The sequence below is a fragment of the Lissotriton helveticus genome, chromosome 11 (assembly GCF_964261635.1).
Source record: "Lissotriton helveticus chromosome 11, aLisHel1.1, whole genome shotgun sequence".
NCBI lineage: Eukaryota > Metazoa > Chordata > Amphibia > Caudata > Salamandridae > Lissotriton > Lissotriton helveticus.
Genome location: NC_136072.1, coordinates 320283776 through 320297178, shown reverse-complemented (window position 1 = coordinate 320297178; position 13403 = coordinate 320283776). Strand labels below are relative to the sequence as shown.

The 13403-nt window shown below is 49.1% G+C and overlaps 1 protein-coding gene across 1 annotated transcript in view; it reads right to left on the bottom strand.

Moving 5' to 3' along the window:
* The window catches only part of KIF1A (kinesin family member 1A), a 2072061-nt gene that overhangs the window by 1424847 nt on the left and 633811 nt on the right, over positions 1 to 13403 (bottom strand). Inside the window, exon 12 of the mRNA XM_078667093.1 lies at positions 9370 to 9448. Within this exon, the coding sequence (XP_078523219.1) occupies positions 9370 to 9448 (79 nt within the window). The remainder of the gene's footprint in view (positions 1 to 9369; positions 9449 to 13403) is intronic.

Sequence of the window (13403 nt, the reverse complement as noted above, 5' to 3'; positions counted from 1 at the left end):
AAGCACTCACCCCCAGTCAACTGATCTGGGTTTAATCCATCCCCATTCTTTAGCCCACTCTGCCACCCCAGTTCAGACATGGCCATATGCAAATCAGTCTGACCTTGTGCCTCATGGGAACAGTCCAGCCCGAACTGCCAAGCCATGCCTTCCCTGAACCGGAAACAAGCTACCGAGGACCGTTTTTTGGCATTTCAGCCTTCTTCAGCGCGGCTTGCTTGAATCCAGTGGCAAAGTGAGCAAGGGACTCACATCTGAGCATACCCTGCCAACTTATGGCGAACAAAGAAAAACCAAAGGAAATGATGGACGGAGCGTTGACAATACAAGCACTCACCCCAGTCAACTGATCTGGGGTTTAATCCATCACCATTCTTTAGCCCACTCTGCCACCCCAGTTCAGACATGGTCATATGCAAATCAGTCTGACCCTGTGCCTCATGGGAACAGTCCAGCCCAAACTGCCAAGCCATGCCTTTCCTGGGCCGGAAACAAGCTACCGAGGACCGGTTTCTGGCATTTCAGCCTTCTTCAGCCCGGCTTGCTTGAATCCAGTGGCAAAGTGAGCAAGGGACTCACGTCTGAGCATACCCTGCCAACCTATGGCGAACAAAGAAAATCCAAAGGAAATGATAGACAGAGCGTTGACAATACAAGCACTCACCCCCAGTCAACTTATCTGGCTTTAATCCATCACCATTCTTTAGCCCACTCTGCCACCCCAGTTCAGACATGGCCATATGCAAATCAGTCTGACCCTGTGCCTCATGGGAACAGTCCAGCCCGAACTGCCAAGCCATGCCTTCCCTGGACCGGAAACAAGCTACCGAGGACCGGTTTCTGGCATTTCAGCCTTCTTCAGCCCGGCTTGCTTGAATCCAGTAGTGGCAAAGTGAGCAAGGGACTCACGTCTGAGCATACCCTGCCAACTTATGCCGAACAAAGAAAAACCAAAGGAAATGATGGACGGAGCGTTGACAATACAAGCACTCACCCCCAGCATTGGGTTTTCACAGTAGCCCTGGCATTTAAAAGTTATCATATAGGCAGTAGTAAAACAAACAACAGGAGTGATGTGGCATTACAGCATGTTTTAGAATGCATTTTGGCGCTGCCCATTGTTACACTGCAGCAATAACAACAGCACAAAAACATGCACACGGAGGTCCTAGTACTTATCAGCACTGTATGACACAATATGACTAATAGTGCTTATAGATACTGACCTACAGAGTTGACCAAAAACTGTTTCATGCACAATCATGTAAATAAAGACACCCCCAGTGCTATTTCATTAAGATGACCTTTGCAGTGAGATTGCGAGCTGGCAAGCTTCACCCCCCCCCCCCCCCCCCATTTTTATTACATATTTGTATGTCGTTATATCAGTAAACACAAAAAGCCTCTGGTCATGCAGCAGCATTTTTACCAGCAAAGGGATCTTCTGAGTGATCGTGAATTAGGTTGATTCCCGTTGGTTTTAATGAAGACATCAAGTGGTTTCTACCTGCTTTTGAGTAGTGTTGTTTTATGGGGTTATGTTTTGCACTTGTAGTTGTGGCACAGACTTAAATCGGTGGAATTAACACAAGCAGTCTAGCAGTTGAGGATAACCAACATATTGCAAATTAAAGCAACATGGCCAACCCCATCTAACATTTACTATGTGCATGCATCAATGCCTTGTGATGATTCCAGACCTTCATAATTAGCAAAGTATTTTAAACAAGGGGCAGGGTGTGCAGTGTCTGCAGTTTATAGGAGTGTTCTCCTGATTGTAGGCATCACAATTACCCTAGATTAGCTGAGGTGTCAGAAACACATGAATGTTAAAGTGCACAAGCCAGACTTCTCCTGCAGGTCCAGGTGGAGGAGGCTGCCCTGGCCCTGTATCTAATTTATCTTGTTTGTGGCCACTGACAATCTGTTTTTGTTTCGGATTAGGGCTGGGCGTAGGCTGACACTTTAATCCTACCTTCACGCCGGGGCTTCAACCTTGGCCAATTTGATTAATGGAGGGAAGTCGGGTGCTTAATGATTTCAGATTTGTTCCACGGGTGGGAAGTTCTTACGTTTGTGAAGTGCCAAAGAGACTTTGCATTGACAGCTTCCAAGAGATACCACTGTACTCAACAAAGGCATTGGGTCTAGCACCCTGATGTACGCCTAGCGGCAACCAGAGAGCTTGACCACATTGAAAAATATGTAAGTCATGCAGAGGGGATGAAAGGCTCCATTTCGTTCTTTTATGTCTACCTGCTTAGCCCCGCTCCACAAGGGTAAGTCCCATCACAGGCACTTTTGGGCTGAACTATTAGAGGACACTATTTCCGACACACAGTGGCAAAAATTATGGGAGGACATCCCCAAATGTAATCAATCTTTCTACAAAGTTGGAGGAAGAGCACTATGAAGTGGTGTTTAATTGGTATTTATACCCCAAATTTAAAAAATATTACCCTTACACAAAGGACTTCTGTTGGAGAGGATGCGACTTTTTGGGTATCATCTGACACTTATGGTGGAATTGTCTGACCAGGAAACCCTTTTGGGAGGAAATGTTACAGCAAATCAAATCCATATTGGATTACCCTCTCCAAACTACTCTAGAATTCGTACTGCTGGGTATAGGGAATGAGACACTAAAAACGCCACACTTTAGGAGATCTTGCTATTTTGTGGCTGTGTCTTGGAGCTGCTAAGATGGTTGTAGCTGGAGCATGGGGGGAAAAAACACAGCACCCTCCATTACACAGTGCCACGTGAGATTCTGGCAAGCCCCAACGATGGAACGAATGGCCGACAATTATAAGAATTTTGAATATCAATGATGCCCACTACTATCCTTTCTTTGGGAAGGCATCCCACTCATAGCCTGTCCTACCAGCACAAGGGCATTGCACCTCTTCTAATATGGAGCCACATGAGAGTCCAAAGGATCTATTCTTGAAAACTCGAACTTCATTCTGCTTTCATCTGGTTAGGCGGTTGCACTAGACTGTTTGTAGATCTCAGCATTATCACTGTTTGGACTGAAAAACAAGGCTCTGAATCAGTCTTTAAAATAATCATGACATATAAATATGTTCTGCTGTCCATGCCTTCATTTCAAAACTAATGTGGCAGGGACATATGTTTTATGCTTCAGGCTCCCAGACTGTGGAATGGAATTCATGCTATATGCCCTTCATTTGGAATTCAATTTTCCATTTTACACTTTCACTCTGTCATAGTCTTGATATACTTCAGCTTCGGTAGTCAGAGTCTAAATATACTTACATCTTGTGAGCTCCTATTAATTTAATCAGACATTTGCTGTGTGCCATATGTCACTATATTGAGGTTTCTAATACCACTTACGATAATAATGCATCCACTACGTCGCCCTGCAACTATATTCATGTGGTAAGTATGCATTTACTATTCTTAATTGCACCCATAAGTACCTTGGGAGTTAACTGTAAGTGGAATTAAGAACTGTTATTATTTGCTTACTCTACAACGTAGTGGTAGGTTGATGGAGTGGATGCAATAATATTACCATGCTATATAGTGCGTAAAATATAGTGACTTCCACCCTTCTTTAAATGAATGAATGAATGAACGAATATAACATTTATAAAGCGCTAACTTAGCCCAAGGGCGTCAAGGCACTACACACTACATGGCAAGACTGTGTTGTGGTTCCTGTAACGTCTCGGGCCTTGGGACGGTTCGTGGTCCTGATAGGGCGTAGGGCCTATCGCAGGGTCAGGAGCGCTCTGTACACATAAGGAGGCCCCACAGCTAGTACACTTGGAAGTGACGTGCCCCGAGCGGCCGTCCCCATTGATTACTTCCCCGCAGAACACACCTGGCCTGCGGATGTCATGGGTGTATGGGTGCGTGAACAACTAGACCACCAACTATTACATCCCTATCCAACTCAGTTCTTTTCACTAAACAGTTGTTTGAACAAAATCATAACAGTCCACAAATGTCTCTCAGTCCATCACTTGAAAACACAATACTTGCGTGAGCCTCTGCTGGTGGGTCTCCGGCCTCGTCAGCATGCATAGTCCCTTAGCCGCTGACTTGGGCGGGGGTTCGGCCTCAGACTGTACCTTTGGGTGCCAGTACGCCCTCTTGTGCTGTTCCGGCCTGAGCTCTCGTAGTCAGCTCCGTGGGGCGGGAATGGCTTCCTTCAGGGACTTTGCAGGTTTGGCCACTCGCTGATCGCTGATTCCCCCGTTACTTCTTCGGGGATCGCCGTGATCATGGGGCTTGCATGGTTGTTTGAGGTCTCCCTGCGTTGTTCAGGCGGGACCTCTTTGAACCACGAAGTGTTTTGGGATACTTCTTCTGTCCCTTTTCGGGCAGTTAGCATGGTGCCACGGTTCGCTGTGACGGTCCATGTGCCTGGTTCGTAGTGTGTTTGGAACTTTCCTCCTTGGCGTCGTCTCCGCAGGATGACTTTCGCTCCCTGGTTGAGCCTCCGTGGGGTGCCGCGGCGTTGGGTGCTTGCTTCCTGGTTCCGTCGCACTCTCCGTCTTTGTACTTCCTCGACATCGGGTGGAGGGGAAGACCACCCTGGGCAGGTGGGGAGTAGGTCACGGCGGGGGCCGTGAAGCATGAGTGCCCATGGGCTCCGTTGAGTTGTACAGTGAGGGGTATTCGGTATTCTCTCAAGAACTCATGTAGTCTTTGCTCCGGATCCACTTGTTCCACAACTGCTATGCGAGACATCTTGCTCAGAGTGCGCATAAAACGCTCGACGTCCCCGTTGGCCTGGGGCCATTGCGGGGTGATGAGACGATGCGATATGCGTCGTTGTTGGAGGAAAGTGGCAAACTCGGCTCCTTGGAATGGGGGACCATTGTCACTGCGTACCTCGTGAGGGAAACCAAACATGGCAAACACTTTTTCCAACACTGGCCCAACATGGTTGAATGCTGTCGACGGGATAAGTTCTACCATGGGGATATTTAGAATGGGCGTTGATGATGACGAGTGTGTGTTTTCCCCCCGGGAAGCTCCCAAAATCCACGCTTATTTTGGACCACAGGACGGTTCAGGACTCTTCAGCCTCTGGGGCCCGCTTGTCAGCTGGCAGGACAAACACCGTCTGACATATTCCTCCGCCATGTCTTCCAGACCCGGAAACCAGACTTTTTCCCTCATCCGTGCCTTCATCTTGGTGGTTCCTTGGTGTCCCCCGTGGGCTAGTTGGACTGCCCGTTGCTTGAGGCTCTGAGGGATGACTAACCGTGGTCCTCTCAGCAGGATGCCTTCTCCTTTGGCGCTTAGTTCATGACGGACTCGCCACATTTTTGTGAGGGTTTCCCGATCCTCAGGGGTCCATAAGTTGGACTGGCGAAGGTAGTTTGTCCATGAGCCGTCTTGTACGGCGCATAGTGTTTTGGTGTAGACGGCATCGGTGACGGCAGCTTCTTTTACGTCTTCTAGGGATATACTCTGGGGGCATGAGGTGAGAGCTACCCAGTGAGCATACCCTTCGCCGTCCTCGTCTTTCTCGTGTTTCTCCGACTGAGCGGGGTACCTTGAAAGAAAATCGACCGGGTTCTTGGACCCTGGGCAATAGACAACCTCCATTTCGTATGGTTGCAATTGAACCGCCCAGCGTTCAATGCGTGGGGGTGGATATAGGGCTGTTCCGTTGAAGAGGGGGACCAGAGGTTGTTGATCGGTAACCATGGTGAATGGGTGCCCTCAGAGATACAGATGAAAATGGTTACAAGCCCACTTGATGGCGAGTGCCTCGCGCTCAATCTGGGCATATCTTGCTTCAGTAGGGGTGAGGGCCTTGTGGCGAACGCCAGAGTGGCCCATTGTCCTTGTTCCTGCTCTTGAGCCAACACTGCCCCGAGTCCCACTGGGCTTGCGTCCACCAACACTTTTGTTTGCTTCGCTGGGTTGAAGTAGGCTAGTGTGGCTTCTCCCAGGAGGGCATCCTTTATCCCTTGGAATGCTTCTTCCTCTTTTGGGCCCCAGCGCCAGGTTGCGTCTGCCTTCGTGAGGGCTCGTAGTGGTTCACTTCGGGTGGCCAGGCCCAGGATGAACCGCCCGCAGTAGGTGGCCATTCCCAGGAAGCTTCGCACTTCCGTTGGTGTCGTCGGTGTGGGGGTGTCTTTGATGGCTTGCGACTTCCTTGAGTCTACTTGTATGCCTTCCTGATTAAAGACATAGCCAAAGAATTCGAGGAATGGCTGTAAAAACTGGCACTTGTTGTTGTGTAGAGTGGCTCCATGCGCACTGAGTCGTTTTAGCGTGTCCCGGAGGTGTTTGTGATGGTCGGCGGCTGTCGCGGAGTGAATGAGAATATCGTCACTCACATTCAGCACTCCTGGTAGTCCGGACAACAGCTCCCGTATGGTGTTCTGGAACACCTTGGCCGCCGAGGATATCCCAAAGTTCAGCCGTTTGTACCTCCTGAGTCCGAGGTGGGTGCTAAAAGTGGTGATGAATCGGCTCTCTTCGGCCAGGGGTAGCCGGTGGTACCCTGCGTTTAAGTCAATCTGTGAGAACCATTTGGAGCCGTTGACATCCGCTATGATGTCATCCATTGTTGGCGTTGTGTGGCGCTCCCTCTTGATTGCTTTGTTGGGCAGTCGCATGTCGATACATAGGCGGATAGCTCCTGGCTGCTTGGGCTTCTCCGCGATAACCATCGGGGATACCCACGGTGTTGGTCCGGTCACCTTTTCGATGACTCCTTGTTCTTCCAAGGCTTCCAGTTCTTTTTCCACGAGTGGTCGCAGGTGGAATGGGATTCTTCTGTGCCGCAGGGCGATAGGGGCGACTGACTTATCAATGTGGAGCTTGATGGGTTTGCATTTGATGCGCCCGAGGCATTTGAATAGCTCGGGGAGTTGCCCGAGGTGCTCTTGCACCTGGTATGTTCTGATACGTCTGGCAAAGGCAATTAGTTTTAGGTCTTCGGCCGTGTGGCTGCTCAGAAGGGTGTCTGCCTCCCTTTCAATGACGTGGATTGTCGCCATTACCTCTAGGTCGTCTGCTTTGATGGGTACCAAGATTTTCCCTTTCAGCGGCAGGGACATGCCCGCTCCATACGCGTATATTCGAGTTTTGGATGGCACCACGGGAGGACGAGGGCGTAGGCTTCGGTATTGTTGTAGGCCCATGACGCTCACGGTCGCTCCCGTGTCAATGACCGCTTTCACTTCGATCCCCGCGACCTGGACTATGCATGTAGGTTATGGTCGGCGCCATTGCTTGATTTCCTTTGCGAAGGAGACTACATATACTTCCTCCTCGTCTTCCTCTGAAGAGTCTTCTACGGTTGGCAGGTGCCTTGCAGGATTCCTCTGGGCATGGTTGGTGTTGTGTCAGCTACCGATAGTTGTCGAACGGCTCGCGTTGTGGGTCTCTGTCCTCAGAAGTCTCTGGTCTTGTTGCACCTCCTGCAGACGGACGCAAAGTGATTTAGAATCCCACAATTGGTGCAGGTCTTCCCTTGGGCGGGGCAGTCCTTAGCAGCATGTGGCTCAAGGCCACAGTGTCAGCACCCTGATCTTGATAAGTTTCCTCTCGGTCCTTTGAACGTGTCTCCTCTCGGTCTGGTCTTCACCGCATCAGCTCGCTCCGTTTTGATGGGGTCCGGTTTTCCTTGGGACTTGGTTAGGGCTTGGTCCATAGCATTTGCTCGAGCCGCGGACAGGTCGTGTGACCTGGCTAGTATTAGTATGTCTTCCAGCGTAATCCTCGGTTTTCTCAGTATAAGGCCTTGCAAGGTCTTGTCACGGCACCCTTGAATTAGTTGTCTCCTGATTTCTTTTGGCTGGTCTTCATCAGTGCACGTACTGGCTAGTTCCCGGAGTCGTGCGCAGAACATGTCCATCGATTCTCCCTCTCTTTGGCGGGCTTGTCCAAGCTTGAAGATCTCAAAAACTGGGTTCAGTTGCCGGTCGAAATGGCCATTTAGCGCCGTCACCGCTGCGTCGTAGTTATCCGCCGCTCCTGTGTTGGGCTGGAAGAGTTTGAAGATCTTGTCTCCTGCATAGTGAAGCAGCATGGATCTTTGCACCGTCTCGTTGGTCTCTCTGGTCGCGACGAAGTAGTTGTTGAGGCGGTCGATCCATGTTCTCCACCGGGGTGAGGCAGTCGCGCGATCTTCTAGCTCACTGAAAGGGGGTAGGACTCCTGACGCAGCGTGCTGAAATGGGATGTGGGCTGACGCGGCGGCGTCGTTTCCGTCTACCATCGTGCCTGGTGGGGACTGTTCAAAGACGTCTAGGCCGGTTCAAGGACAAAGATGGCGTCGCACGTGCTCCACGTGGCGCAGAGTCGTGATCTCTCCTCCCTCTCAGAGTACTCCCGCCCCTGGTGTGTTCGTGCTCTCCTTACTTGAGCTTCCAGTAGGGAGCCTGATGCTGCTGTGTGTCACCTCCCTTCTCTTGTTATTGCCTTATTTCTTTCTTCCCTTCTTCCTTAGGTTTCTTTTTTTTTCTTCCTTTTTTTTTGGGATGTGCCAGTGCTTGATGATGAAAAAGACTTCTGGCTTTGCCAATGCTTTTTTGAGGCCGACTAGGGAGGCGGGAGGGGCCGTCAGCAGGCTGAGCACCCCGTGTGGTTGAGGCGCCAGACACCTGCAGGCGCTCGGGGCAGAGCAGAGCCCTCCAGAGGAGCGGGCGAGGTCGACTCAGACGGCCGAGCCCGGGCCTTCAGGAAGGCGTGGGTGAGCTGCTCGTTGTCTCAGTGAGTGGCGCAGAACGTACGGCCACCACAGAGGAGGGTCAGCGCGTGTAGGTGCTGCGGAGACACGGCAGCTCTGGTAATCGGGGCACACAGCTACGCTGCTGCGCACATGAGACGGCAGCTTCCAGGGGCAGCACGAGGTGCGAGCGAGGGTTGGGCACCCTCCGCTCGTCGCCAGTGTAACGTCTCGGGCCTTGGGGCGGTTCGTGGTCCCGATAGGGCATAGGGCCTATCGCAGGGTCAGGAACGCGCTGTACACATAAGGAGGCCACACAGCTAGTACACTTGGAAGTGACGTGCCCCAAGCGGCCGTCCCCCATTTATTACTTCCCCGCAGGCCACGCCTGGCCTGCGGATGTCATGGGTGTATGGGTGCGTGAACAACTAGACCACCACCTATTACAGTTCCTATTAGTGGAGATATGTGAAATATGCAGAATAACACTGCCTAGCACATAGCAGTCATAACATTTTAATGCAAGAAGACCTGAAATATGGTAGAATCATGTCCAGGGCACAACAAACAGCCTTTACAGTTAGTTATCATGGGAAAAGCTGTAAAAAATTAATCTACATGTCAATCACCTGGCACAAGTTGTCTATAGAATCATGTTTTTAAAGGATCTCAGAGACCTTAATTCTAAATTGCCTCACCGTAATGTGCTGAGGGTCTCATCATAGTTGATGTCAGCAGGACTGAGAGCTGCCACCATGGCCGTCCTTGAATTACCACCTGTTGAGAAGATAAGAGAACACGTGATCATGTGGCCTGTTGTCTTTCATAAGTCCTTCCCTATCTTGACCTGATCATTCTTTTTTTTATATTCATACGTTTTGAACTTCTGAAAGTAATGGCTCAATGTGCTTCATAATTGTACAAACAAGTTTATTCTTATTAAAAGGTAAATGAGGAAAAAGGTGGTGATGAGTACTGTCAGGATCCGGGCACAAAAATGGAAATTCTTTTAAAGTCTACTTGAATAGTAAAAGAATATTTAAGTAGACAAATGTTGATCTTTCTGTGAGGAGGCACGGAAATATGACACTATTATTTCAGGACTGCTAACACCGTGGGTACAGAAACTTCTTACATCCTAAAATTGTACCCCTGAGTACAGACAAGGTATATTGATATAACAATGAATGTGATAAAGAACAGACCTGGGGAACAAAAACAGTAAATGAAGATCCAGAACCCCACCGGCATCATGACGTTACAGAGAAAATCAATTTGGTGAACTCCAAACTGAAACTAACAAAATGTTGAAAGTTTGTTTTTGTGAACGCCATTTTATTAAGGAATAGCCAAACTATGAGTAAAAGTAGAGCATACCAGATGTGTCCTACAATTAATACGGACATTAAAGTTTACGTAAAATATAAGTAATAATACATGCCAAATAGATGAAATTGAATGTAAATAAAACGTTTAACCCCTTCCATGCTCATGACGGAACGGTTCCGTCATGAGCGTCGGTTGAGCTGTGCTCATGACGGAACCGTTCCATAAGCCCAATGGAACGTTCAGCACAGCGCAGGAATCTGCGCCGCGCTGAAGCGGTAAAAGTTGGCGTCGTTTTTCTTTCCATTTCTACTATAACCTTAAAGATTAAAGAGTAAATGGAGAAAAAGCATTAAAGACAGATGTGAGCACAGCAAATATATAACCTAACCAGAGAACTATGGGAACATTTATTCAGGTAAACACTGAGATGGAATATAGTCCACTTAAGGTGGCGGAGAGACAAAAGCAATGCTTGGAAATTATTCTGGTGAAAAGGACAGAGTCGACTTAGTTAAAGTAAGACTAAACCGATTACCTTTTGGAGTTATGCAGACAAAATGGAGAAAATGTGTTAGAAGAATCCTAAAATGGTATCTGTTGATGTGGACAGTGACTCAGCGCAAAAGAGAAACATAATGCAAATTTGCCATAGTAAATGGCCTATAATACATAAATAATGGATAATCAACATCTGTGTATTGTTTGTTACATCACCGCACCGAAGGGCACGTTTTCGAATCTGTATAGTAGCATACTGATCAGAAATGCCAAGTCTGCTCTGTTTCTCTGTGCTCCCAGTTCGATTCTTCGGCCTACCTTGACCAATCCATCTCCGACCACAGTCCTGTCATCAAATCACTGACTTGGGGCAGCCCAATCCCTCCTATTCCCACCTGGCGGTTACAAGCCGCCATGCGAAAGGACCCCCCTGTTCCGTTCTTCGCAGGCCTCCCACATCAACGAGTGCTTTGACAATGTGCGCAATGAGATTGAAACTCATTGAATGGAAATCCATGAGCTACTGCCATTTTATCTGGGAGATGATTAGGGTCCTCGAGGTCCTCGAGAGGGATCTCTCCAGCGCCTAAGAACCTTCACTTGCCTTGAGCAGCGAGCTGTCCTTGACCCCTTACTCCGTGGGGACCCTCTCTGACGCATGCTCCCACGAGGCATTCCTTTTCAGAAAGGCTCCGGTGTTTACACTTCACCACTTACCCAGCCTGCACGCACTCTGAGGGTGACAAGGTTGAGAGACAACTTGCTTTGTTGACCTCCTGGGATATGGCCTGCAAACCTATTATCAGCATGCGTGACCCCAGGGGAGCACCACTGCACTTCCAGCAGGACATCCTCTATACATTTCTGACTTTCTACCACCAACTCTACGCTGACGATCCTAAGCCTCCTATGATCCAAGTGTAAGAATTCCTATACACTATTTCCCTTCCACAACTGCCAGCCACCTCTTCCGCAGACCTACATGCCCAATCACCCCGCCTGTACGGACATAGTTGTGAGTAAAGTTCTCAACTTAGATGGCCTACCTCTTGAATTCTATCATGTTTGCTCAGGAAGCCTGGCTAACAACCTGGCAAAAATTTAGGGAACAGCCTAGGTGGAGGCCATACTGTCCACATTCCTCCCACCACTGCTGGTTCCAGATTCACGAACAAGTCTCTACTCCGGCGGACCCAGCATCATATAGACCAATTGCCATCCTCAATTCCAATTATAAAATCCTCACAAAAATCCTTGCCACTAGGTTCCCACCACTGCTCCCTGATCTGATCCACTCCACCCAGTGCAGATTTATGCTGCAGAAGTACATCTCTCAATCTACGCTGGCTTTATCGACTTATGGAGGCAACCCCCTGGGCCTGCTCCGTGCCTTGGCCCTCAGCCTCAATCTCCCAAAAGCATTGGATTCCCTGCGGTGGAATTTTCTATTCATTACGCTCCCACACAACTGCTTCAAACCTCACGTCATCCAATTTATTTCCATCTTCCCTGCTTCCAACCTCAGGTCTGCAGCCAGCTTGGCCAACATGTTTCTAATGTTTTTCACAATCTGTTGAGGCACAAGGCAGGGTTGCCCTCTCCTCTCTACTTTTTGCACTTGCCATGGGGTCTTTGGCAGCACACTTGAGGAAGTTGGGAGGGGAATGCGGATTCTCGTTGCGAGATAGGGTCCACTTGGTCTCACTATATGCTGGCAATCTCCTTCTAGAGCTTCACGATTTCTGTTGTGACTCCACCAAATTAGTTTAGAAACTTGACAACTTTGCAGCACTGTCATGTGCTTTACTGCTTGCCCCCGCGCTCCACTCACCCACCCTCTGGCTTGGCTGGGAACTCGTTTCGCTGGGAGGATACATCATTCCAATATTAGGGATCAGGACTTACCACTACAATCGTGACATGCTGGTTGGCAACCTGACCGGTTACCATCCCTGACCTCCCAGGTGACATTCTGGAAGATATTGGTTTGTGTTCCAATGAGGTGGATTGCCATTTCCAAAATAATCATCCTCCCTTTCTTTTTGTATTAGCTTGGAAGCTTGCCAGCCACACTCACCTGGACATTTTTTGTGGCCTTGGACTCGCTCCTTGTTTCGCTTTTCTGGCACGCAGAGTGTAGCTCACCAAGTTACACCATTCGCAGATCAGGAGTTGGTTGGGGCAACAGACTTTAAACTCTATTTCTTGTTGGCACAGATTCAATGGCTCAGTCATAGGCTAGTGTGGCTTTCTGTAGGAGAGACATACTCACAGGGACCACCACTCGGGCCGTAGGACCTCAACGTGCTTCTGGGCCCTGGTGCCTTCATACTCAACCCCTCCTACTCTGGGTAGCGCTATGATCTTATGCACAGGTTCTTCACCACTTCTATCGTAAACCCCTGCCATTCATTTTCATGGTCTCCCCAACCTTCATGGACCCCACAGCCGAGGCACCTTGATGCACTGCCACCACTCCAATCTAGATATTCTTGGCGACCTGTTCGAAGAAGGCTGCCTCTTCACATTTGAAGACCCCACGTATTAGTCTGCACTACACACAGGGCAATACTTCACATATGGTTGAATACAGTGCATGCTCTGCAGTTTCTGGTCCATTGTGGACGCTGAGTCTGAGGTGTATTGCCTAGTCCAAGCCATCTATACAATGGATGCAGGGCATAGACATGTTTCATGACTTTTATAAAGCCCTGCTGCCCCACTCCTCCTGCTCCCTCAGCTCCCTTATGAACAAATGGGAAGCGGACACTGGCAGGGTCTTCTGGGACTCTGAGTGTAAGCAGGCATTGGCCAACCCTCAGGCTATATCTCAGAACATCACATTCAAACTGAGCTAATACTACATCCTTCATCTAGCATACCTCTTCCCTTTGGCGATCAACAA